Raw genomic sequence first — 27,108 nt, forward strand, 5'->3', positions numbered from 1 at the left:
AGAACCTGCATAACCTGAGATCGTTCTGCTGCTCAGTCCATCTGGAGAGCACATTTACTTAAAAAACTATCTCTTCATGTCTGTGTTACAGGCATGTATTACTATAACTATCAATATAAAATTGTATATACAGCTATCTAATTACATAGTTAATATTATGTTTCTATAGTGTAATAGTGCATTAGATAATTAATAGGTGTGCAACTGATAGTGATCCATAGGAATATGTGATTATATATTTAGCAAGTCAAATGAGTCCATGTAAAAACACTCCTGAAACAGCTATTGCTGTTAATGATTTTTCTAAATAAGGTCGCTATTTCTGTATTTTTGTTTTTAATAAAAAAGTACTTATTTAACTTTGAGTGAGCTAGAACTTCTATTTAGGATAAACCCCTCAGGTCATTAACCCACACTATCCCTTCTTAGCCTACAGTCTGACAGACCGAGTTTAAATTTCACACTGACACTCAGTCATTTTCTTTCAAGTCTCAGATAAATTGAAGGAGATTTGGGTGAGACCACTGCTCATAAGGACAGCAGGGCAAGAAGCCTCCTGTCCATGAGCAGCCTGAGCAAAGTCCCTATTCAGGGCCCTGATCAATTACTCTATTTGTTTCGAACACGCACAATCCAGTGAAAGGAAATGCTTTTTTTCTTATCTTGGACACCAACCCTTCTTTGAAGCTTGCCCAGACTAGATTTTGTGTCCCAGTGGAAGAGCCAGAAAGCACCAGCCAGCACGCAGGGCTGGGATGGGAGCTTGGCACAGCTGGTGGGCAGGGTGTGGGAACCATGGCTCTGAACAGCCTTCCTGCTTCCTGAGCCTGGAATCATGGCAACTTTCAGAGCAGGAGGGGGGAAAAACTAAAAATCTCAAGCCACTCATTTGGGTTTAAATATGGATTTAGGAGCTCAAATTTCTGGCTTTTTTCTTTTATGAAATTATCCTTTTAGCTAGAAACCATGTCTGTGCGCTGCTTGCAACATCTTTCAAGTTTATTTAGAAAAAGGAAAGGAGGGGGAAAAATCAAAATACTGAAACATTGAAATGCAGAGTTATTTGAGATGGTGACACACTACACAGCTCCCTGCTAGTCAAGTGCTGCAGCCATGTGCTAACAATGACTCACAGCACAGTCATTACACAGTTTATTTAATTTATGTGTTTTCCCCATCCAGGCCAGGATGTCAAAAACAGGGAGAAAAGGGAGGATAGAAAATGTGAGGAAGACAGGGAGAAAAGGAAGGATAGAAAAGGTGAGGAGCACAGGGAGAAAAGGAGGGATAGAAAAGGTGAGGAGGACAGGGAGGAAAGGAGGATAGAAAAGGCGAGGAGGACGGGGAGAAAAGGAGGAATAGAAAAGCTGGGCAGGACAGGGAGGAAAGGAGGGATAGAAAAGGTGAGGAGGAGGACAGGGAGGAAAGGAGGGATTGAAAAGGTGAGGAGGAGGACAGGGAGAAAAGGAGGATAGATAATGTGAGGAGGACAGGGAGAAAAGGAGGACAGAAAAAGTGAGGAGGATGGGGAGAAAAGGAGGAATAGAAAAGCTGGGCAGGACAGGGAGGAAAGGAGGAATAGAAAAGGTGAGGAGGAGGACAGGAAGGACAGAAAAGGTGGGGAGGGGGGCTGCTGGTGTGGCTCACCTGGAGAATCTCGCGTGCGCTTGCGCTCCAGCAGGGAGGGGTCAGGACACGGCTCCAGCGGACACCAGCTCCCACGGTTTATCTGCAAAACACATCACAGCACATCAGAGAAAGGCCATCTCACCAGCACCCCTGTTAGTTTCTTCTCCAATATCCCCTCTGCATCAACCAGCAGATTCAGAGTTATGGCTTAATTTTTTCCCAATAATAAAAATGTCAAAAGTAACATACGATTTTATTTCTGCATCGCTAAACAAACCATTAGAATAGGCCAAAACCCTTTATTTCTCTATGGAAAGTTTGATTTGAAGGTGGCTCCTGCTCAAGGAAGGAGATCAGAGGGAGGATGAGTCAGTGTTTAAGCTGCTAGGAGAGGACTGGATAACCTTGGCCTCAAGTCCCACCTCCACTTGTAGCGGGACTGCAGGGATATACTCTTCTGATTTAAGCCTCAGTTCACTACCAACAGAATAGGAATTCCTTACCACCCATACTGCTGTACAGATAATTAGCTCAGAGATAGCAAAGTGCTCTGGTGATGTGGAATAGAGGGCTTGGGAAGTGCCCAAGTCATGGTGAGAACCAGAAGCACTTTGGGCCAGCATTAACTGAAATGACGACGATAGAAACACCCATTTTAACACTAAGACATATCACATGGTTTATTTCAACATCAGCCCTTATCACCTCACCCCGTCCTTCACCCTCTCCATGACTCCCAGTCTTTCAGCAAGGATGACTGATCTGTTCTCAGCCTCCTCCTCCCTCTGCCTGTGCTTTCATCTTCCTCACTCGGGTTGTGCTGTCCAACATTTTGACTCAGAAGTCTGCTGGACTATCCACAATCCTTGGCTCACCCAACATTCACTTCCCATCACTTTTGTCTAGAGCTGGCAGACTCTGGAAGTCCCTTTACTCTCTCTGCCATTTCTTTGAGCCAAATGCCTTTCCTTACTGTCAACTGCATGCAAATCTCACCTGTCCCACACCACAAAAACCCAGAAGTTACTTCCCCTACTGACCTGTCTCAACACACAGGATCTCACGTGTTAAGCTGCAGCTAAAAGAAAGCTACTGAAATGGATGACTTAGCCTGATTTTATATGACAAGTATTTCTCCTATCCTCTCTCTGGCTTTCCTTTTATCTCCTGAAATAATTTCCTTTCCTACCTTTCAAATAACAAAGTTTTAACATTTCCTTTTAGCCTCTGACCTATGTTCAAATCTCCTCCATGACCCTGTTCTATTTTTGCAGCCCGTTGCTGAATTCCCATCCCCTCAACGTTCTCCTTCCTCCTATGCTATGAAACACACTGGTTTTGCCTTCTTATTATTTATTTTCTAAAATAAATTAAAACCAAGCCTCTCCTACCCCTGACCTGACGTGCTGCTTTGACTAATGACCCACGTCCTTGTTTCCTCTCTCACTGAGATCATGGAATGTGTTGCTGCAGCCCTTGGCTGGCTCCTCCCCGCCCTGGCTGCGTCCCCTGCCCGTCACCCGAGGGGCTCCTGCCAGCACCTCCTGCTCTCCACACCACACAGGCAACCCTGCACTCCCCCAGACCTGGCAGCTCCTTGCTACAGCACATTTTTCTTCCTCGGGCTTTGTCCTCCTCCATACTTGTGCGATGACAAAACGGGGTTGGGAGGGCCTGTGACAGGTCAGCTAGTCCCTGCCTGCTGCTGCACCAAGTTAGGCTCAATTACCATCTCAGAGGTCCTAATCCAACTCTGTGCCCTTAAAATCCTCCAGTGGAGAGGATGCCATGACCTTCCCCAGTCAGCAGCTCCTGCTGACAGAGACAAGGAAGAAACAGAAGCTCTGAGAGGGGAAAAATGAGCAGGAGTTTCCCAGGAGAGGTGAAGGAGATGTTGAGCTCTACCAGAGTCAGGTCTCGGGGTGACCTCAGTGCATGTCCCACCTGGAAGTACCTGCCATCTCCATGGAATTTTGCAGGCTATTTTCCTTAGGGATGATGTACACTTTGTAGCTCTTACTCCCTGACTCCATTATACAGATATTCACCCAAGACCCCATCACACCCCTTTATGTTCACACATCTAAGATCCCAGTGTTCCCTGCACCTCTGCTCCACTGTGTATCCATTTTCTCCCTTTTACATACAATACATCCATATTAAATGAGAGGCAGTGAGGAAAAGAGAAGTAATCTTAAATCTGAAAAAGGATTTGTAAGCAAAACTTCAGAACAATGTGTTTTTTGCTTTCCAAAGTAACACAAGGATGTTGCATTTTAACTGTTGCATGGACAGTGGGTCATGTTCTGATTCTTTCAATAGAAGACACTCCCTGTTCTCAGCAAGGCTGTGCGGCATCTAACCTTAGCATCTAAACTTAACCACAGAATTTATTATTTTTTAGTCTTAAAAGAGCTGCAAAGTCAATAAATAACACTTGATGACTGTAAAGTCAATAAATACCATGCTGTTATTCTTTTCTCTCCAGACAAAGCAGAATAAATTTGCACCACACTTTCCTATACCTTATTATATCTAGAAGTTGAGGCTGAACACACACAGAAGGACAAATGCAAATGTGCTCAAGTCCACACAAATGAAGGAATGACCTGTTTCAGATACAAAATCAAATTCTGTCTCCTCCTGACTGACTTGTACCTCCTTCCTTCCTCCTTAAGAAGAGTCTGACCCTTCTTAATTATAAACAAATCACCATCAAAATCAAAGGAACCGCTCCTGATTTATACTGGTATCCACTACTGGAAATGAATAATTAAACATCTCATTCAGTAATTAGCAGTAAGAAAGCAAAATAGGAAGAGGTTCAAGTTGTCTGTTGAATAAGCCATATTAGGCTGAATTAACATTATATATTTTCCTTTAATAGAACCAATTGAGTCATTCACTGAAAATGCATTATAGACATTGGCATTTTTTCAAAAAAGATTTGAGCATTTTTCCAATTTCCCAGCCAGTTCTCTCCTCAGCCCTGTGGCTTTGCCAAGTATTGAAAACGTCTGCTTTTCTCTATTAAAAAAAGTAATGAGAGAGTAACAATGAGGTTTAAGGTGCTGCTTCAGATATCCTTGATTATGTACAAAATAAAACATTAGAAATTAAATATTTATCTCAGTAGCCCAAATTGAGGAAAAATAATAATCACCATCAAAACAAAAACAAAGGAAACCACTACTATATACAAGTATTCCCTGGGCCAAAAACGAGCCCAGACAGGCTTTGAGGGAGTTTCACTGCTTGCTCTCAGGGAACTGGGTGGTCCATAGATCCTCAAAACACAAACCCCACTATCCACAGCCCAACACTGAGTACTGGGATCCCTCCTCAACACCTGAATTCTGCTTGTATTTACTCAGGACTACTGACTACAGGTACAGACACTGAGAGCTGGAGGGGAAATTGTCTTTATAAAAGCATCTAAACATCAGGAGCTGGGGAATGTACCAGTATGGAGAAATTTCAAATGAGGCTGTCTTGGGATTGTGCAGACACGTGTGCATTGCATGTGAGAAAATTCCTCCCTTTTCCCCCCATTTTCTTGTTTTGCTGAGAGAAGCCTAAGGACAGAACCACAGGCTGGTGGCCACAGAAGATGATAAAAGCCCCACACTTGCTTGCTTGCCCACACTGATTATAACTCATTGATTCCAGGCATCCCAAGTCTTTGCAGCAGGAGCAGAGGGTGCAGTGCTGTTCCAGTGGCAGAGGGAATATGAAACAGCCTCTGGGAACAGAGTTTCAATACACAGCCCTTGAAGAAATGCCAGGAGAAAACAGCAATTTTTCCATACAGAAGCCTGAATGTGTTTATCTGCAGCTCAGACACAGAATGAATCATGGAAGCACATCCCCAGGCACCAAAAACTGAATCCTGCAGGATTTTCTGTTTGCCGGTGAAACTCCAGCAGGCTAAATGTTCAAAGATGCCTTTAGGACACCAGCTGGAGCTGCGAGCAGCAGATGGTTCCATTACCCTTTCTGGGCACACACAGGTATTTCCTGACTCTTCCTGCAGACCCCGAACTTGAAACTTGATGTGATTTAATGCATAAAAAAAGGACAGCACTGGACACTGTGAGACACCCTGGGCTGAGGCATCCTCTGTCCCACAGGAACTGTGAGTGAGCCCACACTCCACTCCCAGGCTCTTCCTTCCTCTCCCCTTGGACAAGGAATTATCTAATCCATGCAGTGTGGTGCCTGCCCATAAAACCAGGCTCAGGACCTCCTTCTCAAAGACACTCCAACAATATCCAGGGCAGAGCTGTATGCTGGAGGAACAGGCATCACAAGGGCCAGGGACTACCTGGCTCCTATCTCCAGCATGGAAGAGTCCTTTCTCTCTCCCTCTGGTTTTATTTTAACTCTTCTTGCCTTCCATTTCACAATAAAGAGAACACACTGACCTTCCAGGAAATCTTTTGCTATTGCAAAAGTTTGCACTTGTCAACCTCGCTGGTCGTGATATAAATCAACATCTCCAGAGCACAAGGAACCAGATGACTTTAACTTTCATTTCCTAGCAGATCCCTGGAGATTCATCTTCCCTCCATATTATTTTAACTTTGTCCTAAATGTGCAAGTTTCCATTTTTCTCCTTTTATTTTCCTCAGCTTCCAGACTATGATCTACCTTGCAGCTAAAACCAGATACTACTGCACATAGGAAAATATTTAGGAGAGTAATTGTAGCTTGCTTAGTGTGTCATTAAGTAATTGTGCACCACACTGAGTAATATCCATTTTAAATATCCACTGTAGAATAAAAGTAGTAGAAAAAAGCAGTAATTCAAATTCAATTATAATTAATTTGTTTCATAAGCAGAAATTATACAATGATTTTTTAAAAGTTCTATGTATATCGTAATTATTTTCTAGGAATTTCCCGTTCCTGAAACTTTCATATAGGATTAAAGAAATTTGTACACGTAACTGGAGTTCAATGTTTATGCTGAACAACTTTTACTTTACAGTTCCATTTACAATGAAACTATCCAGTTGCCTGCAATTCCTGCACTAGAAACTGAAGCAAGAGTTGATTTACCCCCTTCACAAGAACCACCTTTCAAGATCCTCCAAAAGCGTTTGAAAAGGAGCATGAAGGATGGGGCATCTGGGGAAGGAATTTCCACTGTTTTCCTTCAACATCTGTTGCTGCAGAAAGACTCCATGCACACAAAACTCACATCAAGAGCAGCAACCACTGCTTTGGCAATCATCTTGCCAGACAATATTAAGAGCAGACGTATCAATTTGCTTGCAAGTTCCACATTTATTTTTTGTTTAAATTTTTATTATGGTAATCTCCCTGTGTATTTTCTTAGCTTTGTGGGATGATATTAACAGGTAGATGCAGAACCCAAAGACATTCTCAAATGTATGCCAAAAGGGACAACAATAATTGCATCTCTGCAATTATTTCTATGGAGGTTTTTTCTTCTAGCACTGTGAATATGCTACACTGAGTCTTTTATCTTTACAGAGCCGTGACACCATATCAGGACATTTTTTCAAGGAGGTCCAAACTGACCTTTTGCATAGTAACAAGCCAGCAGTGCTACAGAAAACTATATTAAAAGATTTCACCAAAAAAGGCTCCTACAAGCACAGGACATGTTACATGACTGAATAAATTGGCTCTTTATGGTGCAAGAGCAACACGAAATTCCTAGAGTGCATTTATCCCCCAGCAATGTCCCAGCAGGGAAAAGGAACGTGTGCCCCAAGTACATTTTCCAGCCCTTGGCATTGCAATGTCTTCCACCAGCAAAACTAAAAGTCAACAGACTTCAATTAAGCTTCAAAAATAACAGCATTTTCTTTCCCAAAAATCCCCATCTCTTAGCTAATATGGGAGCAAAATTCCCACAAACATGTATGTGTCTAATGTGAAAACACATAATTTCATTTAAGCTGCCCTTTCACTTGTAATTCTACATGAGACACAAACAGAAAAACTCAAAAATTCTCTACAACATTCTAAAGACACTTCTGTGTCTAGAATCCAACATCCATCCAGAATAGCAGAGATAGATGTTGGATTAAAGTTTAGTCATTTTAGGGCCACAAAGTTTGAAGAACACCACATACCCATCAGCTGGGCATATCCTTCCCCAGAACAACTCCAGAGAAGAAATGAACTTGCTTATATGATAATAAAGAAGAAAAACTTCAACATAAAATGTAAGGAAGCCTAGTTCCAACTAATTCAGGGACTTCTCCACAGACTACTTTTAGCTTAGGATGTTATAAATGGCACTTTGCCTTAGGTAGGCAGGGATCAATCAGAGCATCTTTCCTGGTGCTGGGGTAAAGCTACCAGAGCAGCCAGGAAGCAGAAAAACCAATTAATAGTGCTGTCCTTTTAACTTCAAAATACCATGATTAATTATTGATGCTGGTTTTAATTCCATTAATAATGTTCTGATCTTAGCTGGAAGCTAAATGGGATTGGTTCATCTGAAAGGCAGAAAAATAAAGCAGAAAAATCAAACCTCACTGCCCCAGCTGTGAAAAAAGTTACTCCTGATGCCTACCCTTAACAACTTCAGCATTCACATAGAGAGGTGAAATGCAGATATAGGCAAAAACTGTTTGAAAACATTCCCAGCTGTGATTATTCAGTCTCCCATGCCCAAAGCAAGCCCAGTTCTTACTCTGTAACTTTGCAGAGCACTGCCTGTTCATCCCCATTGAATGCCTGTCTGACTCCACGTGGATCTATCTGCAAGGTGCCAGCCAGTGTGGTTTTTGTATCCTGTCCCTGTAGTTTTATTTGTGGTAGCAGGCACAACATAGAAATGAGACAGGGCTGCCAAGGCACACATGGGCACACTGAGACTTCCCATTTTGGGCTTGCAATAACATAGCACAGACTGCTTTACCCTGCACGTAGCTGCTCAGAGCTCAGCAAAATGTTCAGACTAGCAGACATCCCACACACCCCACAACTTCTCCCTCATCTGCTACAATGCAAACCCAGCAGGAACGATGACAGCAAATTTTTATGTCAGTTCTGCATCATCCAGGCTTTCGTGCATTCAGTAAATTCAGGATCCAAGGTCATTGAGTTTGCATTGCCGCAGCAGCCAGGAAAAGACACACAATCATGGAATCATTGAATGGTTTGGGTTGGAAGGCACCTTGAAGATAATGCAAATCCAACATCTTTCCCTGGTTTCTCAAATCACCATCCAGCCTGGTCTTGAACCCCTCCAGGGATGGAGCATCCACAGTTTCTCTGGACAAGCTGTGCCAGAGCCTCACATCTCTCACAGTAAGGAATTTCTTCCCAGGATGAAGTCCTACCTCCAGCAGGGACTGGGACACTGCTGGTAACCTGCTGCCTCTTGCTTTTTCATATGTGGAGAGGAGGAGGAAACTATGCTTAAGCCAAAAATAATTGTGTGCATCAACCCTCAAAATTGCTGAGGTTCATTTTTTTCATAACTTCACAAGCCACTGTTTCAGGCTCAATCTAAACATGGAAAAATTGAGTCTCAAGACAGTGGCCTTTCAGATAACAAAATTATGGGTAGGAACCAAAAGTTCTTTTGCAATTCTTTCTAAGAATGGATGCAATCAATGCAAATATAATCTCATCTATAAACATTAAGCATCCAAAATGCTTTCTTCACCACTTGTTCCCATTGTCCTTTTTCAGCAGCTGGTTTTCTTTCCTGTGTCATGACTGAGTCACCACCCCTGGAGGTATTTAAAAGATGCACAGACGTGGCACTGAGGGACATGGTTTAAAGGTGGACTTCACCGTGCTGGGTTAATGGCTGGCCTTGATGATCTTAAAGGTCCTTAAAACCTAAACAATTCTATGATCACTGAGTTCCCTACCTTAAAACGAAGCAAAGAACATATTCATCCATTACTCAAGAAATGTCAGCTTGTCTGAGTCAACCTGCAGCCAAACTGAAAGCTGGTTGGTGCTTTGCAGGTATCTTGTTAATATTTCATCAGCTCAAACACTCTTGATGGATCCAATTTGGGTGCGCTTTTTTCTATCGACATGTACTTGCTTTTTAATATTAAGAAACCCTGTCCTCTTAACTCCCTAAAATACAATGGCCTAGAGAAGATACAGTTTTATTTCAGTATTTTAATGAAAACCAAACCCAACAGAAGCCCCACCCCCAGCTCCCTCATTAAGGGCCTGATCCAGCTCCCATTAACGTCAAGAGATGATCTGCCACTGACGCACTCAAGCGCTGGCTTGGATCCCTAGGTCATCAAAATTCAATTTCATCTACCAGTTATGTTATAGAAACCAGAGAAAACACGGAGGATGACTGAAAATCGAGCTAGAGTTGATTGTAGCTGTAGCTGTCACCAGCACCCTCCTATTTTAAACATCTGCAGGCTGTACAGCCCATGTTGGGAGCAGCAATGCGTGCACACACGCACACATATATGGACACTGAGTCATTTGCAGGAACAGACAGTATAACCCACAGTTCTGAAACTCAATTAGGAAAATACCAGTTGGAACTAATAAGAGCCACATTTTGTTATAAAATCTAAGCTTTGCTGAACAAAAACTAATTTAAGGAACTGATGACATCAGAAACACTGAAGCTGGATAATTCTAGTGAATTGTATTTTAACCCAGGCATTCAGATACTCTTCATAAAGAAAAAGATTGTGCTTTTTATTGGCAACCAAAATTATCAGAGGTCTCCTCCCAAGAATTATTAAGAATTGTAAACACACTATTTCTGTGGAAGAAATAGTGTATGAACAATGCAACAACATTTTTAATGACTTATACTGTGTCTATAGGCTGAGTATCATGGGATTCAATCCTCAACCAGCATTAGTAACTTCAGAGGTCTAAAATACTCTAAAAAAATTGAGCTGGGAGAGAAAACAACTTACAGCTATCTGTGCCACTAAAACCACTGAGTACATTGAATTAAAGGAAAGCACTTTCATTCATAATAAAGCAAGGTAACAAGAGCTAGGTCTCTTTTAGTGCAGATAAAGTAGAACAAGAATTAATTGAAAATAAATTTGTTATATCTTCTTATATTGACTTGGAAACAAGAGCATGAACCAAAAATCATAAAAAAGGAAGCCATATGATCATGCAGAATCCCACTACTTCAGCTAAGAAGAGAAAAGAGAAAAAGGGAGAGGGAAAGGAAATGATCTTCCAGCAGTTAAGGTCTCTGAATTGGGCTGTGTTTTGCAGTCCCTCTGGCTTCTCTCCTATTTCCATCCACTCTGCCAGGAAACTGCTGAAGCTCCACAAAGCTGTTACAGAGACAGGACATTCCCAGACTGCCATTGTGCCATTTGGTGGAGCACTTGCTAATTTTAGATTAGAGGAGGAACACACTGGGACAATTAGCCAAGAGCCACTCCTGATTCTTGCTCCAACCCATCCTCAGACAAAATCACACCCAAACAACAAGACTGACAGCAACCCTTCTAACACAAACAAAAAACAGAGGCAAAGGAGGATCCATCCACTATGCCTTTTTTTGGCAGAATGCATCTTTTGGAGAACATGTGCCTTTCAATCTCAAAAAGCAAGCACTGGAAATGGAAAGCCTTCTCCCCTCACACAAAAGCCCAGCTGGGATTTCAAACCAGGGACTGTTTAAGGGCAGAGGGCAGGGAAGATGGTCAGGGAGCTCTCCCAAAGAGTGCATGCCACAAGAGATTATTTAATTGCAGAGATAATGATATGACAATAATATGACATGGTTTGATAAAATTCAAAACCACCTCCATGCTGAAGGGCAAGAGCTCTTCCACCTGTCCCTCCCCACTGCATCACCCTGAGAGACATAAGCACAGAAAGGAACAGATTGACATATGAAAGGGAAAGGAACCCATAAATAAATATATACAAACACCATACCTTCAACAACACAACATCTACAGTCCTGTCCACCTTGGAGATGTCGCACAGGCTGTATCGCCTCTTGTGGCGTTCGTACATTTTGTCCAAAGAGCTGGGAGCAGAGGAGCAGAGCCCACCATGAACCCTGGGCTCACCACAGCCCCAGACCTCTCACATCCGTGCTCAGAGGAGTCCCTGTGTCTCAGCACACCAGCCTGCCCGAGCTTCTTAACAGGAAAACGAAAATCCCAGCGCTGCGCCCGGCTGATAAAGTCTTCTCGGAACAGATTTGCTTATACAGGCAATGCAGGAACTTATAGCAAACAAAAGATATTTGAAGACAGCTTTATACATATAGGATTATTTTTTTTGCAACTGCTAAGAATGGTATCAGCCTTCCTGTTACAGTAATAATAACAAAAAAAATGTTTTCCAGACAACTTTGATATCCAAAAAGCACCAGAATGAAAATCCTGCCCGAAAAGAGAACAAAAGCCAGATGTGTGCAGCAGGAATACTGACACTCCAAGTGGAAATGCAGAAGGTAGGCTCAGCCACGATGGGTCTAATTCAGGAAGAAAACAAAAACAAACCAAAAAAACCAATCTCCGTATCCAACGCAAATACTGTCACCAAAGTGTTTTGTTTTTCACGCCCTCATGCACTGAAAGAAACAACAACAAAAAAGTACTTTCCTCCTTCCAAGTCAGTTCACTGTTCACCGGGCGAGACGGCTTGGGTTTGCGTTAAGTTTAAATTTCTAATGACAGCACTGGGCAAAAGGAAAGAAAATAATGAAATAAAGCCACTCCCTCCTGATTTGGGCTGGGACGTCACTGCTTGCCTTTTTAGTCCTGCACCAGTGTTCTCCCGGCTTTCAAATTTACTTTGCAGTTGTGGGAGCATGATTCACTGAGAGGAAAAAAAAAAAAAAAGAGGAGGGAGCGGGGGAAGAAAAAGAAAAGCAGCATCTTTTCTTTGCCAGCCTCTTCCACCTCTGGCTGCAGGCACTTGGTGTGCTTGCTCAGTCCAAAACGAGACTGAGAGCAAAGGGACGTGTTTTTCAGGAGGTAAAAAGACTCTTCCCACTCCCCCAGGGCAGGTGAATGAAAGACAGTTTCAAGGTTAATGCTTTCCTAAACCAGGAACGGAAACTTATGATTTAATCAGCGCGCATGGGAAAAAAAAAAAAAAAAAAAGGAAATCAGCCATTTATGTTTTCTTAGTTTGATTGCAACACAGAGGAAAGACCTCAGCAACTAGTTGTCCAGAAAATATAATATTCCCTCATCTATTCTAGCCTGAAAGACAGAGCTTTTTTCTTGGGGGCAGGAAAAAAGAAAAACCAACCCAAAGTTTTTTGTCTTTCTAATGCTGGGGCCAGCGAGAGTCTCTCTGCTCTCAATAGCTCATTCACATCAGCTGCGCCCTGCATGCTCACTGCCACATGGTTTCCTGTTTTCAAACTGCCCCCTTGCAGCCCCCTCCGCTTCCACCCCACCCTGACCTCTCCAGGGATGAAATCTTTCCATACTTCCCTGGCTTTAGACATTCTCTCATTCACCGATTCAAAAGGGAATGGGGGCGGTTCAAAACGCAAGGTAAAAAAGAGAAGAAAAGGGGAAGCAGAGTTTTCAGAGACTGGGAGTTTATAGCGAGCAGAACTTGCTGCTTTGCTAGATGGAAAAGCTGAAAATGCAGAATTTTTAATCCCAAGCTACAAAGCAGAACACAGAACTGGAAACAGCATTTATCAACCCAAGGTTTGACTGCTGATCTGCAACAGCAGTGCCAGCAGACTGGCCCACCTCCTGCTGCTGGGATTTGCTCCACTCCTGGAGCTTAGTTAGGGGGATGTAGGTCTTTTCATCCAGTCCTGTAGGGTGGTCCCAGCTCCCTGGCTGTATAAAGAGATTTGTGGCCACCAGCTCAAACTCCTGCAAAGGTGACTCAAACCCTGCAGCCTACTGGAACGGATAAAGCGCAAGTTCTCGGCATCTGAATGCAAGATGGGTCTTCCAAAGGAGATCTAAACCCATCTGCTGCAAGCAAGGCCTCCAGCTTCTCTCTTGCCAGTGCTACCCAGTCTTCTGACTGCCCAAACCCACTGCACCACAGCCTGTGAGCAACACAGGAACTGACTCCCTTCCGTGCCTGTTCGGTAAAACACCACAACCCAGGAGTTTACAGAACCACCACACTGCTGAGAGCTCCTGGATGTGCCACCCTGATCTGTGCAGACTACACAAAAGCTACCCTACAGATTTAGCAGACTCAGTAACCAAGCACAGGGCTTCCCCTCCTGAGACCGGATGACACAGAGGCCAGCCCTGACACGAAGGCTGGTCTTGGGCCTTGCACCTGAGCGTATCCTCAGGCGCTGGAGCAGGCTGGGACTCACGGCAGGTCAGATCTCCCAGTGAGGGACACAGGTACACTCTTACCTAGTCAGTGCCAGGCTCTCCCCACACTTCCCTTATGCTCCAGTCTCTCCCTCACACCCCAAAGCTTCATCTCCACCACACCACCAGCTGAACCGAGGAGGATTCCTGCATGAGACTGTCTTACAGCTACAGTCCCTGGCTCAAGATCTCAGCCAATGACTCCGTTCTCTCCAACAATGAGCAGAGCTTCTGCTTTCAGTATTAGGACACACACAATGTGGTTGTACTTTGGGGACTTTCTGGAGCCACCAGTTTTCTCCACAACTAATGAGTCCCAGAAGTCATGTGCCCATCGAGACAAGGAATCAGAAATGGCTGTGACAGCATTCCAGCCTTTCAAATACTACCATAAAAGGCAGGGATTTCCTCAAGCCTAAATTTACAAGACAGGAACCCATAAACAAAGTATGTGAATTTAGTTCAGGTGTAGGAATTTGCAAAGTCAGAATGTCTTAATGATGTTCTAATGTTTCATTATGGAGTACCTTTTTATTTAAACTGATATAGCAGAGAGATTTAATCAATTTAATTACAGCTGCTGGTATGCCCAGCCAAGATTTATCCTAACAACTGCATAGCTCTGCTCAGACACTCCATTTAAAGCATTTCACCTTTGATCCACAGAGTTCCTCTAGCAACCAGAAAGAGATGTACAGCTCCAGGGCTCAAGGAATGCCCAGCATACAGAGGAGGTGAGCATCACTAACTGTGACAGTGCATCTTCCACAGAGATGCAAGATGGGTCCAACTTGCAGCTGAAACAACACCCAGTCCTTCGCGGCTCACATTACCTCACCCTTCTTGCAGGTAAGGGGAAATGAGAAACATCTCCAGTCAAAGCAGATGGGAGACATGCTGGGAAATGTGCAGCTTTCATGGCAGGAGGCCAATTTTCCTGAGCTATGCACAAGCATTTTGGGATGGCCAAATCCTCAATTAAACCAGTGGGGGTTTTCATGGGGCAGCAAGGAACAGAAATCTCATGTGGAAGGTGCAGACAGGTGGAGAGAAGCAGCCAGGGAAACTACCAGACCCACACCAGGCTGGGTGACTCTGGGCACAGGATGTGTCCCAGGACTTGGTGCATGTCCTGTGAATCAAGATGATGACCTGCCTTACTCCTTAATTATGTGTCTAGGTTTAGTAAAGGTGGTCAGTTGATCTCCTTGACTCCCCTACACCTTCAGCCATGGAAGGAAAGAATCAACACACACCAAGACAAAAAATAACCCCTTCTCTCCCTTCTAATTTTTTAATTTAAGCTTCAAAATCCCTAATTTGTTCCAAGAGTTTTTTCTGTAGTTAGGTTCCTGACTCACAGCAAAGATCAGGGGACCAGTGACGACTACAGACAGCCAAAGTGCATCTCATCTTCATCTCCAGACTTTGCTGTTGAAGGAAGGAGGGGGGGGGAAGGAATATAATATAAACAAGTAGAAGATAATGTGCCAGACACGCTCTCCCTTGAGAGACCATCACCCTCTTCCCACATTAGGTGGGGCTTTTGCTGCATTGTTTCAGGCTAGAAATCTTGCCTTGCACTCAGCCTGCAATCCACACAGGCACTGTCAGGCAGACACAGAACACGACTCAGCCGGGACAGAGCAGAACAAAAGCTTTCAGTCTCTTTTGTCCAGCTATTTAGGCAGTCCTTGAATGCCAAACAAGTGTTTAGACAGTATATAGCATTTATGCTCTGAAACACCACGAAACAGGAGATCAGAAAATAAAGATTAAATTAAAAAAAAAAAAACTAACAAGAAAATAATTCTCTTTTTTTGGCAAGTTGCTCAAAATGGAAAGGAGACGCGAGCAGCAGCCCCGGCCATCGGCTGCTGATGCGACAGTTCTGGGATCCTTATTGAAAACATCTGGAAGCTCTGAGCCACTATGTGCAGCCAGGAGTTTGAAACTATCCAATCATTTCATATCCAGACCCAAGTCCAGCGCTGCGGATTTCAAGGGAAGGAAAAGAGGGGGAAGAAAAAAAAAGAACAACCGCACTGGATCACGCCATATGATCTGTAACCCATCCAGATAAAACTCCTCCTCCTCCTCCGGCCGCTAACAGACCTCTTAATGACAAGGAAATCATGGTTATCCTGAAACAGACTGAACTATTGTTATCTGTTTCAAATTACTTTTGCCATATCGTTATGAAACACTGCAATGATGCAATCTGCAGAAATACTCAGGCGCATTAACTTTTTAAACCGCGACTCTGATAGGAACTAATGGAGCAGCAGATGAAAGGAAAAAATTCTCCCTTTTTTAAGCTAGGCAAAACCCACTTTTGGGCACTAAAATGAGGTGACAATAAATTCATCAGGCAGTAAGAGAGAAGAATTACAATTTCAATTGCTCTTTTCTTTAAAGAAAGTAGCTTTGTGGAAAGGCTTGTTAAACTTTTACATTTCTGGCTCTTGCAAGGATAGACAAAACAAATCGCTTTTTTCCTAAAACTAAATAAGGCAAAGGAAATCTGTACTCTAATGCTGCAAAGCCTGTAAGAGGAGCACGTCCAGTCTGGAAAGGAGAGCACATCCATCCTGTCTGCTGGGAGAGAGGTCAGCGCCCACGTGAGACCAGACCACGATGGACACTCAAATGTGGATTTTGAAGCAGACCAGGCTGCTGCTGACCCCAGCAAGCACTCATACCACAAACCTTGTTCAAGAGCCCTGGATTTCTCATGGCATTTCTCATGTTTGCAGGAGCCTGCAGCACTGAGAGGAGTTTTGTGGCTGACCCAGTCCCACTGTGCCTGTCCGTCTGCATCCCTGTGGGGTGGTGGCACTCCTGTCCTGGGCTGCATCCCTCTGGCCGTGGCACGATCCAGCAGTGTCCCACCAAGCTATAAGTGGCTCTAAAAGGCTGGCTGTGATTTTGAATTCCCCCTCCTGGAAAGAAAAGGAGTCACAGAGGGGGACATGGACAGTCCCTCACCACCTGAGGCAAATCCATGCTACTCTAAGAGTAATGTCAGTGATGCAGCAAGAAACCTTCACAAATCCTGGTTCTAAAACACCTCCGTATTAATCAGTTTGATTTAATCCTTGGGCCAAATCATCCATAGTACCAACACAAGTTTTATTCTCCAGCCTGGGACTCTCCTAAAACTTCCCTATTTAAATCATATATTCACACCAAGGTCTGGAAAGAGGCATTTCCTCACAGAGCAATGCTTTGGGACAACACGACTGGGCTGAATTTAACATCAAACAATCCACTGTCCAGCTGCAGCCTGTGTTTGAGCTCAGACAGAACCAGACAGAAACAGCTAAAGAGCCATGAGGGAATGAGGAGGACTTGGAAAGCTGTCAGACACGGATACATGGAGCACGTGTTTTGAGAAAATACAAAAACACCTTGAGAGACCTTCAGCCACTTCCTGACCCTTGTCTTTTTCCAATATTTCTCAGAGACTCAGTGTGCATTTTTCAGGAATTTCTATTGTCCAAATAACCTTCAGAAAAATGCTGAAGCTTTGGTCAGCCACAGAGCATGCCTGAACATCCTCCTAGAGGAAGTCAACTGCCCATCTCACAGCTCCCAAATGGCTACAGGAGAAACACAACCACTCAAGAGATTAGCAACCCCTCAGCTGACTCTACATCACTTTGCAAGATCTGCTTCTTCCTCTACCAAAAATAACTGCAGTTGGGATGTCTAGCTGGCTGCAGTGCTGTGGGATCTTGGAGCAGCCCACAGATATTTATTTAGCGTGTTATGGGAGTTGAGAGAAATACTCCTGCTGTCAAGCACTGGACATGTTGCTTTGCTCTGTGAGTTTCAACATTCTGAAAATAGAAAAGGGAAAACATGAGTGGAAAAAGCAGCAACAGTCCCAAAAGAGGCTGTCAAGGAGCACCTGAGTTATGAACAAATCAGCTGCATGTCCCCTGTGCCCTCCTGGCAGCTGCTCCCATGCTCAGGCTCTTCCCACCATGGCACAGGGTCTAATGACTTACAGATTGGGTCAAACACCAAAAAAATGGGGACTTTTGTAAATAATAACACAATTTGCAACCAAAACAAGTGGATGGAGGATAATGCTTTGATTTCACAGCTGGCACAGCCCAGCCTGGAGCTGCTGCTGAAAAAATGATGCTCACTTCTCTGATCTCATCCAACACTAAAGTTGGTCACAATAGATTTATGTTTTCCTTTATGGTTTTCAGTTATTGTCAATAAACATGCAAATTTTACATGCACGCATTGAGTGGTAATGTTCACTAATTACTGTGATTCTCCTATAAAGGAAGGATTACAATTTGGGGATCTGGAAAGATAATGACATAAATAAAAGTATTTAAAATAGCGCATTGCATTTATAGGAGTTTTCAAAACACTGTAAACATTATATAAGTCACTTCAAATTGGTTTGCACAGACCATCCCTCAAATGCCTGAAGGCCTGCTCAAGCCCAATAAAAGCAATGTCTAATAATTTGTCCTACAGAGGAGTTAAGGAAGACATCATTGCATTTGTCTCAAATGCAAGAAAAAGGGGATGTTTCATTAGTTGTATAAGTCAGAAAGTACTGACTTATACAACTGAAAACACATGTTCTGTTCCCCCATAACAACATATTCTAGAAAGACTGAATCTCAACAGTTCAAGACAGGAGGTTAAAAACCAGTTCAAGTTTTTGTGCAGGAAAGCAAAGCACCTCACATTTCCAGAGTGCAGGAAACATCCCTGTGCTCTGAAATGATCCCCACTGCTGTGGGCAGGGCACAGGAGCAGGCAGAATGGCCTGGGCCACCCCAGGATGCCTCAGCATCACACGAGATCAGTGCCATGAAATGCCTGCTGGATGGCTCTAGCTGATGAATTATGTCTTTAGCTAAAAACAGAGACAGGGTAGCAGATTATGTAGATGAATTGGCGGATAAAGCGCAACAAAAATGACGTATGGCATGAGTGAGTGAAATTAATGGACAATATAAAAATGACACATCTTGAACTGAGGAAATTATTCAACTTTTACCATTCTTTCATGCCTACAGTTTAAGGCACTGTAATCTAACTGAAAAACAGAGACGGGTCATTCAAATGAATAAATCATGCCAGAAAATGATTCAGTTTCCCCTCTTTTATTTTTTTCCTTTTTAACTGAAGTCCCTAAGACTCAGCCCTTCGGAAGCCCACACGACCCAGTGTATTGTCCTGGCCAGGCACTCTGTCAAAAGGGGGAAAAGTTATCTTTTCTTTCATCTTGTAATTGAAAATCTGGGAGGGGAAGCACTGGGAAAGCAGAGCACTGTACAAAGGCACCCATCAAATTCCCAGGTCAGCTTTCTGCTTGGCTGCTAATGAAGGCAGTGGATTGAGGACACCGTGGCATTTGTTCTGCCCTTCCAATTTTCCTGTTTGCTTTGTGGGAAGGAGGATCTCAGCCCCCAAGGGTAGCTGAGATGCTCTGAGTGCAGCCAAGCCCCTCTCCCAGCAATAACAGCCACTCCAGATCACCCTCCCACCTACACCCGCATTCAACCAATATTTTCATGCCCTCTCTCCATGCATTTGGAAACCTGAAATGAAATCCAACGCAAACTTTGAGAGGAGGCATTTGGAGTCCAGCTCCTGCCTGGGAGGTCTGCTTTAGGACCACATGAGTATTCCTTTGCTCACTGTTTTATCCGTTTCCCTGGTAGTCCTCTGTAAAGAATATTAAACAAACATGTCTTTACAGCTCAAGAGCCCAGGAGAGAATGTTGACCCTGTGGGAAAAAAAATTGGTTTTATCCATTTTTACCCCACTTTCATCCCTCTGGACTAAGGATGTATATACAAGGGTAAGGATTCATTGGGTCCACAAAGCCATCATTAAGAACTGCTGCATCAATCCATGCTGAGTATATTCTCCCCTATAGCCTGATTTTAGAAAGTATTTTTAAAGGAATTTCAGGGCATAAAACATGTATAATAACAGCCAGATACGTGGAAGCATCACCCTTAGTAAGGAATTTCCTCAGCAGTTGATGCTGCTCCAGAAAAATAATAAAATATTTATTCTAAGGTTATAAACTAAACATATCCTACACCTCTACCAGCTTTTCAAAGATCCCTCTGCAGTAACATTTGTTGTTGCGAGGTTAAATCCTAACTGGAATAATGGAACTGCTCCTGTGCCTCTCCACTCAGTTAAAGCTAGGAAATGTCCCTGCAAACATGGGGAATGTCAGCCAATACAGGTGCTTTAGGAAAGTTTGAGTTGCTGAGTTTTTGTGCTCCCCTCTCTCATTCCCCACCTGCCAGAGATGATGCATTTTCATATTTTTAACGGCTTTTTTCAATAGATAAATACATATAAGACAATGGATGATAATAAATGGCACCAAAAATGTCAAAAAGCAGCATTTATTATATTCTGCAATTTCCCTGAGTTATCCTTCTGATTTGGACTGTCCCAGGAGCTGCAGATTGCTGTGCTGCAGATAAAGGAAAATGGAGCATCTGAGATTTTTGCCAGTGACTACAAGGAAAGAGTTGGTTTGGTTTTCTTAGGAAGAAAGAGGAAAATGTTCTGAAGCTTTCTCTTCAGGCTAAAATCCAAAACATTTACAAGACTCAAGAGCACAAAAGCTTGCAGATAACCAGCAGAACTGATGCCAGTGCCATCAAAGCAAACAACTAACAGCAACTGGGAGGAAAGCAGATTATGCAGCATCCCTCTCTATTGGAAAAAAAAAATCTGTTATACAACAGTTAAATAATTTAACTACTCCAAGTTATTATTCCTCAGCTAGTCTTTTTTGGCTATCATGCAGCACCAGTCTCTTCTGTTTCTGAAGCTTGGCTTTAGGAGAAAAAAAAAAGGCAACTTCAAAACATGCAAAAATTAATGAAACCCATATGTGGGATATTGTCATTATTCCATGTTTATAAGAGGATCAGGTTTTGTTAAATGGGCTTACTTAATGCAGACGCATAAGCAAAAATACCCAGCAAAAGATCTGAAAGCTATTGAAAGCAAAATATTTTCACAATTTAAACTAAAAGCCACTATATATTTTGGTGCAACTTTGTTTATAGCTTCTCTGACAGCTTATAAAGTTCTCCTAACCAGAGAAACATCTCCTAGATAAGATTTTACCTTTTTGACTTTCACCCTCATACTGTATTTAAGCTGGGCCAACCTAAAATTCAATGGATTATGGAAACATCTGTTGATACAGGCACACAATTTTGACTTTTTTCAACAGCTGGTGTTATTTTATGCTCAACTTTGGCTAGGCCAAAATTTTGATAAGACTGGAAGAAAAGAAAAGTTGGGCTCCTTTTGTGACTTTGGTCTCTCTTTAGCGGCTGCAGTCAGCACCTCATTCCCACCCCTTTGGGGGAAAAGGATGAATGCCCCCCAAGTGTGGTCTTGCCCACCAGACTCAAGACAAGAAATAAAGGAAATCTCACTAAATACTGCCTTAAAATACCCCCTTCTGTTGCTGCTTTCTGCCCCTACAAGGGACTAAGCACCCTCCACTGCCCATCTTCCTGGCTCCCATTTGCCCCTCCAACAGCAATCCACAATAAACCCCAGGTTTCTCTTGCCTCCCCTGCTGCTATTTCACTGCTGGGATCCAGACATCTGCCAACATCCTCTGTAAAAGATAACACACAATATATTTTAAGAGTCAAGCTGCCACAAGATATTTGGTGCTTCAGACAGTGCTCCTTCCCAGACAGAGAACACGCACTGCTCACAGGAAGGCTTGCATAAAAAACAGAATGTACTTTTCTGTGAATCTAATGACTGCCTAACAAAAAAAACCAAAACAACAAATTCAACCAAAATATCCTATTTTCAACATTTAATTCAGCTGCTAGTTGAAACAAGATGTTTCTATCTAAATTCTCTTTTCTTGAAGGAGAAGAAAACAACTTACAAAGCTTTTAAAGAGCTCCAGTCTTTTTCAGTGTACATTCAAACTGTCAAGAGCCAAAAAAAGCCAATACCCCACGCACAGATTTTTTCTTTCCCTTTGCTCTTTTTAACAGAGAGGACTTATTTAAATCTTACCTTCAAACTTCTTACTTCCCTGCCATGCACTCCTAGAGTCTCTGTCAGCTGTGCCAATGCCTGCCCAAAAGGGCAATCATAAAAAAACCCAGTTTAAGCAGAAACTGCTTATCTAGAGGAGGGAGAGCCCCAGGTTCGCAAGCAGAGGAGATATTTCAGCATTAAAGAATTCTCGGAGCTACTCCAAGACACAAATTTCTGTTGTCTGCTGCACTGCAAGGATTTTAAGCCCAGAAAGAAGCTATTTATTTAGTCTATATACATAGATTTATAACAAAGGCAGAGGATCCATCTACAGTCTTCTGGGTGCTTTTTGCATCGTTTATAGCATACGAAGTAAAGCTCAGCTTCCTCAAAGACAGAAAAGAAGAAATAAACAAGGCTTGACAAGAAAAATCAAACACTGTCCCCCAAATATACAGCTATGAACTAAAAAGCTTTTTCAGCTGCCTCTCAATTTCTCCTCAAAGCACATTAAAACACAGAATTTGCAAAATGCCCTAAAACCCATTTCTGCCTGTGCTGCAGGGAGGAATTTCTCTCACCCCTTCCCTTTGTAAGACCCCAATCTTTACAGTCATGCCTCTCTTGGTTTATCTACAGGTGGGAATATCTGGACATGATGTAAGCAACCTTCATTCTCTTTAAAAGGCTCAAAAAGGCACATTACTGCTCTGTTTTAACCCTGGAGTGCAGGCATTTGAAGCTACAACTCATCTGGGCAAGCAGGTCAGTAAGTGTTTCCTCACCTTGTTATGGCCAGTGAGTTAAAAAAAGAAATAATAGTGGAACAAATTACCAAGGAATCCTTCTGTAATCTCAGCAGATTTTAACAGCCCATCCCTCTCTATGCTTTTGGTAAGAATTAGTACAGTATTTTGGAAAGGCAGAAGAGATTTCATACTCCTAAAGAGAAGATGATCTCAGATTGAAACCAACATTTCAGAGAACTGCACCTCCAGTCTTTGAAAATGTGTATTTTGGAAATATTCCTCCTAACAGCTTTCAGGCATTTAGTATATCCAGCTGTGTTAAGAAACCAAGCAAAAGTTCAGTGTCAAGTAGTTCAGGATTATGATCTTTTTTTTTTTTTTTTTGATTAATAGAGGTAAGCACAGTCTCAGACACAAGACAAACAAGTCACTTGATGCTAAGCAGATTCAGTACCAGAGCTCAGACTAATGAGCAAGCAGGGGTGAGGCTTCATGTTCCTGCCTCTTATCTCAGCAGCTGGAAGGACACCACATGAGGAGGGAGAGCACAGCCAGAGCCAGCCCCCAGGTACCTGCAAACACAGCACTGGTGCTCCAGTGGGGAAGATGGGAATGCTCCAGGACAGGGAGGCACGTGGTACTGGTAAAGATGCAGTAAGAATATGCCCCCAAACGACTAAGTGCAAAAATAAGGAGAAACTACTATTAAGTGGCTGTAATGGGATCAGGGCAAAGTCTTTAAGGGAGAAGTACTATCTAATCAGGCTGAGGAAACCAAAAGCCATCCATCAGACCTTCTGCAGATCTGAAAGGAGAGCAGCATAACTCAAGTTAAACACTGAATAGCAACAATTCCTCTGATTCAAACTACACAAACAGAAGAGAAAGCAAACAAGGTAATCCAGAAATATTTGCTCTGTTTTTTTGGATTAGTCTCCTGGGCACAGCTACTGTCTTCATTTTCACCAAGTACATCACTGGCACTAAAATGATAAACACAGCAAGTAAGAAGGGAGGGAGCAGTTAAGTTCACCACTGCTCAAGAGAAAATCAGAAAGTTTGCTACATCAAGTACATGTTTATTTAGGCATAAATTTAATGTATAAGTGAAGCAGAAAGAGAAGTGGAAGAAGAACTTTATTATCTGCAAAAGATCAAGTGGAAAAGAAAGCCTAGTTTAGAATTTGCTCCCATCTGCTAATTCCTATACAGCTGATGAAGTATATTTTATTAAACCATTGCAAAACATTTTATGTTCATGTTGCAGCCTCCTTACTGGGGTTATTTCAAAGCAGAAGTCCAAAACACAGACCACAGCAGTGAAAAACCAAAGCAGCAGTGGAAAGGAGAAGCAGCATGGAGAAGAAACTTCTATGCTTTGTGTCTACCTGCTCTGGGGTCCCAATAAAAATGTCACTCTTGTCCATGCTTTATACTTGTCATTTGCAGACATCACCTCTTCTTTGGCATAACTTATGACTAAAGTCTTCTACCAAAATTCAGAAGTTTCCTATTCTTGAAAGTTTCCATTAATTATGACAGCAAGGACAGCTATGACTGCCCACAGCCAAACACAACACACCAAGGCACTGCTCTGACCCTGGGGATTTTAATTCTGACCTGCAGCTGCCCCAGCTCAGCCAAACCCATTCCCTCCCAAACTTTTATTTTGGATATCACATTCTTGGACACCAAATCACACAGTCCTTCTGGGTGGACTATGATATTTGAAATCATCCACTGCAAAATTAACCATCTATTCTTGTTTCACAGCCCCAAGCTTAAAAACCTTCCCACCACCACCAGTCTGTCCTGTACAACTGCAAAGATGTCCCTGCCATGCCAGAGAGCCATCAGTCTGCTCAGTGCAAGGATGCTGCATGAAGAGGCAAACATTTAGTTATCACCCAAGCTTTTATCTCATCTGATGTTTTAACAGCAGTTTGAGCCCAGAAGCATTCTGCAACACAGCTGAGTCACCCTGGGCCACACCAGGATGTGTGTGTGACACCAGGGAGAAACAAACACTGAGCAGAAACAGCTGAGGTGCTGCAGGAAAAACAACAGGTTTCCACCTTTGCATGAAAATAATATAATAAGGGAAGGTAAACAACCTAAAATAGGTGGGAAAAGGCTGAGCACAATAACAAAAAGAGAAATCTGTGAAAGGACCATGAGGTGACAGGCACTTTGATTCCATGTTTCTATGGAAAAAGTTCAACAGTACTTTTATCTTCTTACACTCATCATTCTTTTCATCTTTTGCTGGAAGGTAAAGTCAGAAATGCTATGACTGGATATTGCTAGAGCCTGCTCCATCAGTTCTCAAGAGTTCCTGTTCATCTCTCCTATCTGTCCCATGACTACTCACAAAAACCCAGAACAAATGTATAGGAACATAATTAAAAATCTATTTGTTGCATTTATAAGGCTTTCCTCCAAAGTGGTGTAAATTCCAATAAATGGCAAAAACCCGTAATCTACAGAATAGCATAAACAGCAGTCTGTCTACACTGTAGGGGGCCAACTCTGGCTTCCTAAATATCAGAATGGGAACCAGGTAAGTTCCTTCAGAAGGATAAAAACCCAGTGATCTGATAGAGCAAAGTACCCATTTGTCATAATAATGCAGCTTCCATCAAAAGTCTACATTTGGTCTCCCACGTTATCTTCTTAGTTTTCTCTATATTTAGACCAGGAATTCAATGTGCAGTAATCATATCTACTGTACAACAGTTACACCACAAAACTTTTAAGATATTTCAACCAAATAAAAGAACCTATAGAATAAAGGAGATTGGACCTTTCAGAAACAGCACAATATTTTCCTTCATAAGGTACAATATTCAATGCCAGCATTCCTTTGCTAGACTAACAGTCTTAAACATCCATTATTTTATGGATAGTATGGATCCATACTTTTATGACTGCATAGAAAATGAATGTATCAAACCACTGGAAGAGAGCTCCAAACCCAGGATTTTCTATCCTGGACTATTTTAAGTTCTGAACCAGGACATAAAATCTGTTAGGTCTGTATTTTACAAACTTGCAAAATAACAGAGTCCTGATCTTTAAAAGGATCTGAAAGTTACTTCACTACACTGATGCAAAATAATTTATGAGTGAACCCCTTTGTCTGAAGCAAGCCGTAAGTGAGCCTTGCAGAACTGTAGTTATTAAACAGTTGTCTTCAATCTAAACCATCTCAAAACTAAAACCAGAATAAACAAACAACTCCGCCTTTGAGGCAACAGCATCTACAGATGAAACTGCAGGTAGATCTTGATGCCTTCAACCATGAGTGTGAAGAAACAGAGGGATAAACTTCGCTGCGACTGGGAGGATGGCAGAGCCAGATGTTTCGGTAGAGAAAATGAGGAGATGATGAAAAACCAGAGTATCAGGCAGCAATCTTTGCCTCTGAAGCACAGTGGCTGAAGGGGAAGGGGAGGAGAATTAACTCACCATCTCCAGAGATCAGTGGGGCTGGCACAAGCCCTGTGGCCATGGTGGGGGCGGCGCGGGCGCCTTCATCTGCCCCGAGCCAGAGCTGGGAGCAGCATCCCTGCACTGAGCTTGGGATTTGGCTCCGTGTCCACGTTCCTGCCTCGCCCCTTAACATCCGTGAATCCTGTGACTGAGCTTGGAAACTACTGTCTTGAGCTGGGGATTACCAGCATTCTGGAGAAAAAGGCATCGGAAATGCAGCACCCGGAGAAATTCAGCGCAGGACAAAAAAAAACCTGCCACAATAGTTGTATAAATGCCTTCAAGGCATGAGTAATGGTAAAGGCCAAACAAGAAGCTCAGCCTGGTTTGAATTTCTCTTTCTTTTCCTTCCCCCAGCTTTTATTCTTGCTCCCTGCAGCTTGTGTGGCGATGGCCAGAGCAGGCGGCGAAAGCCGGGGTGATGTGTCCTGCACAGCCATGAATTCACTCAGGGCTGTCCAGCTGACACAATTTCCTCACACAGCTCAAAGGCTCTGCTCTGAGCATCCGGGGCAGACACAGGATGCTGGTGGGTGTGAGAAAGGGCTTGGCAGATGACTAGCCCAAAGGCCTGACCCGATGGGTAAGTGTGTGTCAGCCTCCAGCATTAATGCCAGGCTTAGGGCAGGCTCCCTTTTGGCTCGGATTTTCCGTGTTTACTGTAGTTACAGGGCAACATTTACAAAGAGAGGATTACACAAGTGATTTTAAAGAGGCAGGGTGAGAACACAGCCTATTGTTAAGGCAGCACTTTCCACCACCAGACCCAGCTCTGATTTGTTTCCAACACTTCAGCCACTTGCTCTGAAATTGTCCAAGCTGTTGACGAAATTCCTACGCTATTCTGCAGGTCCTTTGGAAAAAAGGGATTTGCAACTCCCATCCCATGGCATGTATATATGCACACCCATGCAGATGGAGAAAATGA

The 27,108-nt window shown here is 43.0% G+C and overlaps 1 protein-coding gene across 1 annotated transcript in view; it reads right to left on the bottom strand.

Annotated features, from left to right (window-relative positions):
- Window positions 1–11,604, bottom strand: part of AKAP13 (A-kinase anchoring protein 13) — a 73,484-nt gene extending 61,880 nt beyond the window's left edge. The window contains exons 1-2 of the mRNA XM_058811803.1: window positions 11,524–11,604; window positions 1,648–1,729 (exon numbers count right to left, since the gene is read on the bottom strand). Coding sequence (XP_058667786.1) covers window positions 1,648–1,729; window positions 11,524–11,604 — 163 coding nt within the window. The remainder of the gene's footprint in view (window positions 1–1,647; window positions 1,730–11,523) is intronic.
- Between the last annotated feature and the right edge of the window lie 15,504 nt (window positions 11,605–27,108).

The sequence above is a fragment of the Ammospiza caudacuta genome, chromosome 10, assembly GCF_027887145.1.
Source record: "Ammospiza caudacuta isolate bAmmCau1 chromosome 10, bAmmCau1.pri, whole genome shotgun sequence".
Classification (NCBI taxonomy): Eukaryota; Metazoa; Chordata; class Aves; order Passeriformes; family Passerellidae; genus Ammospiza; species Ammospiza caudacuta.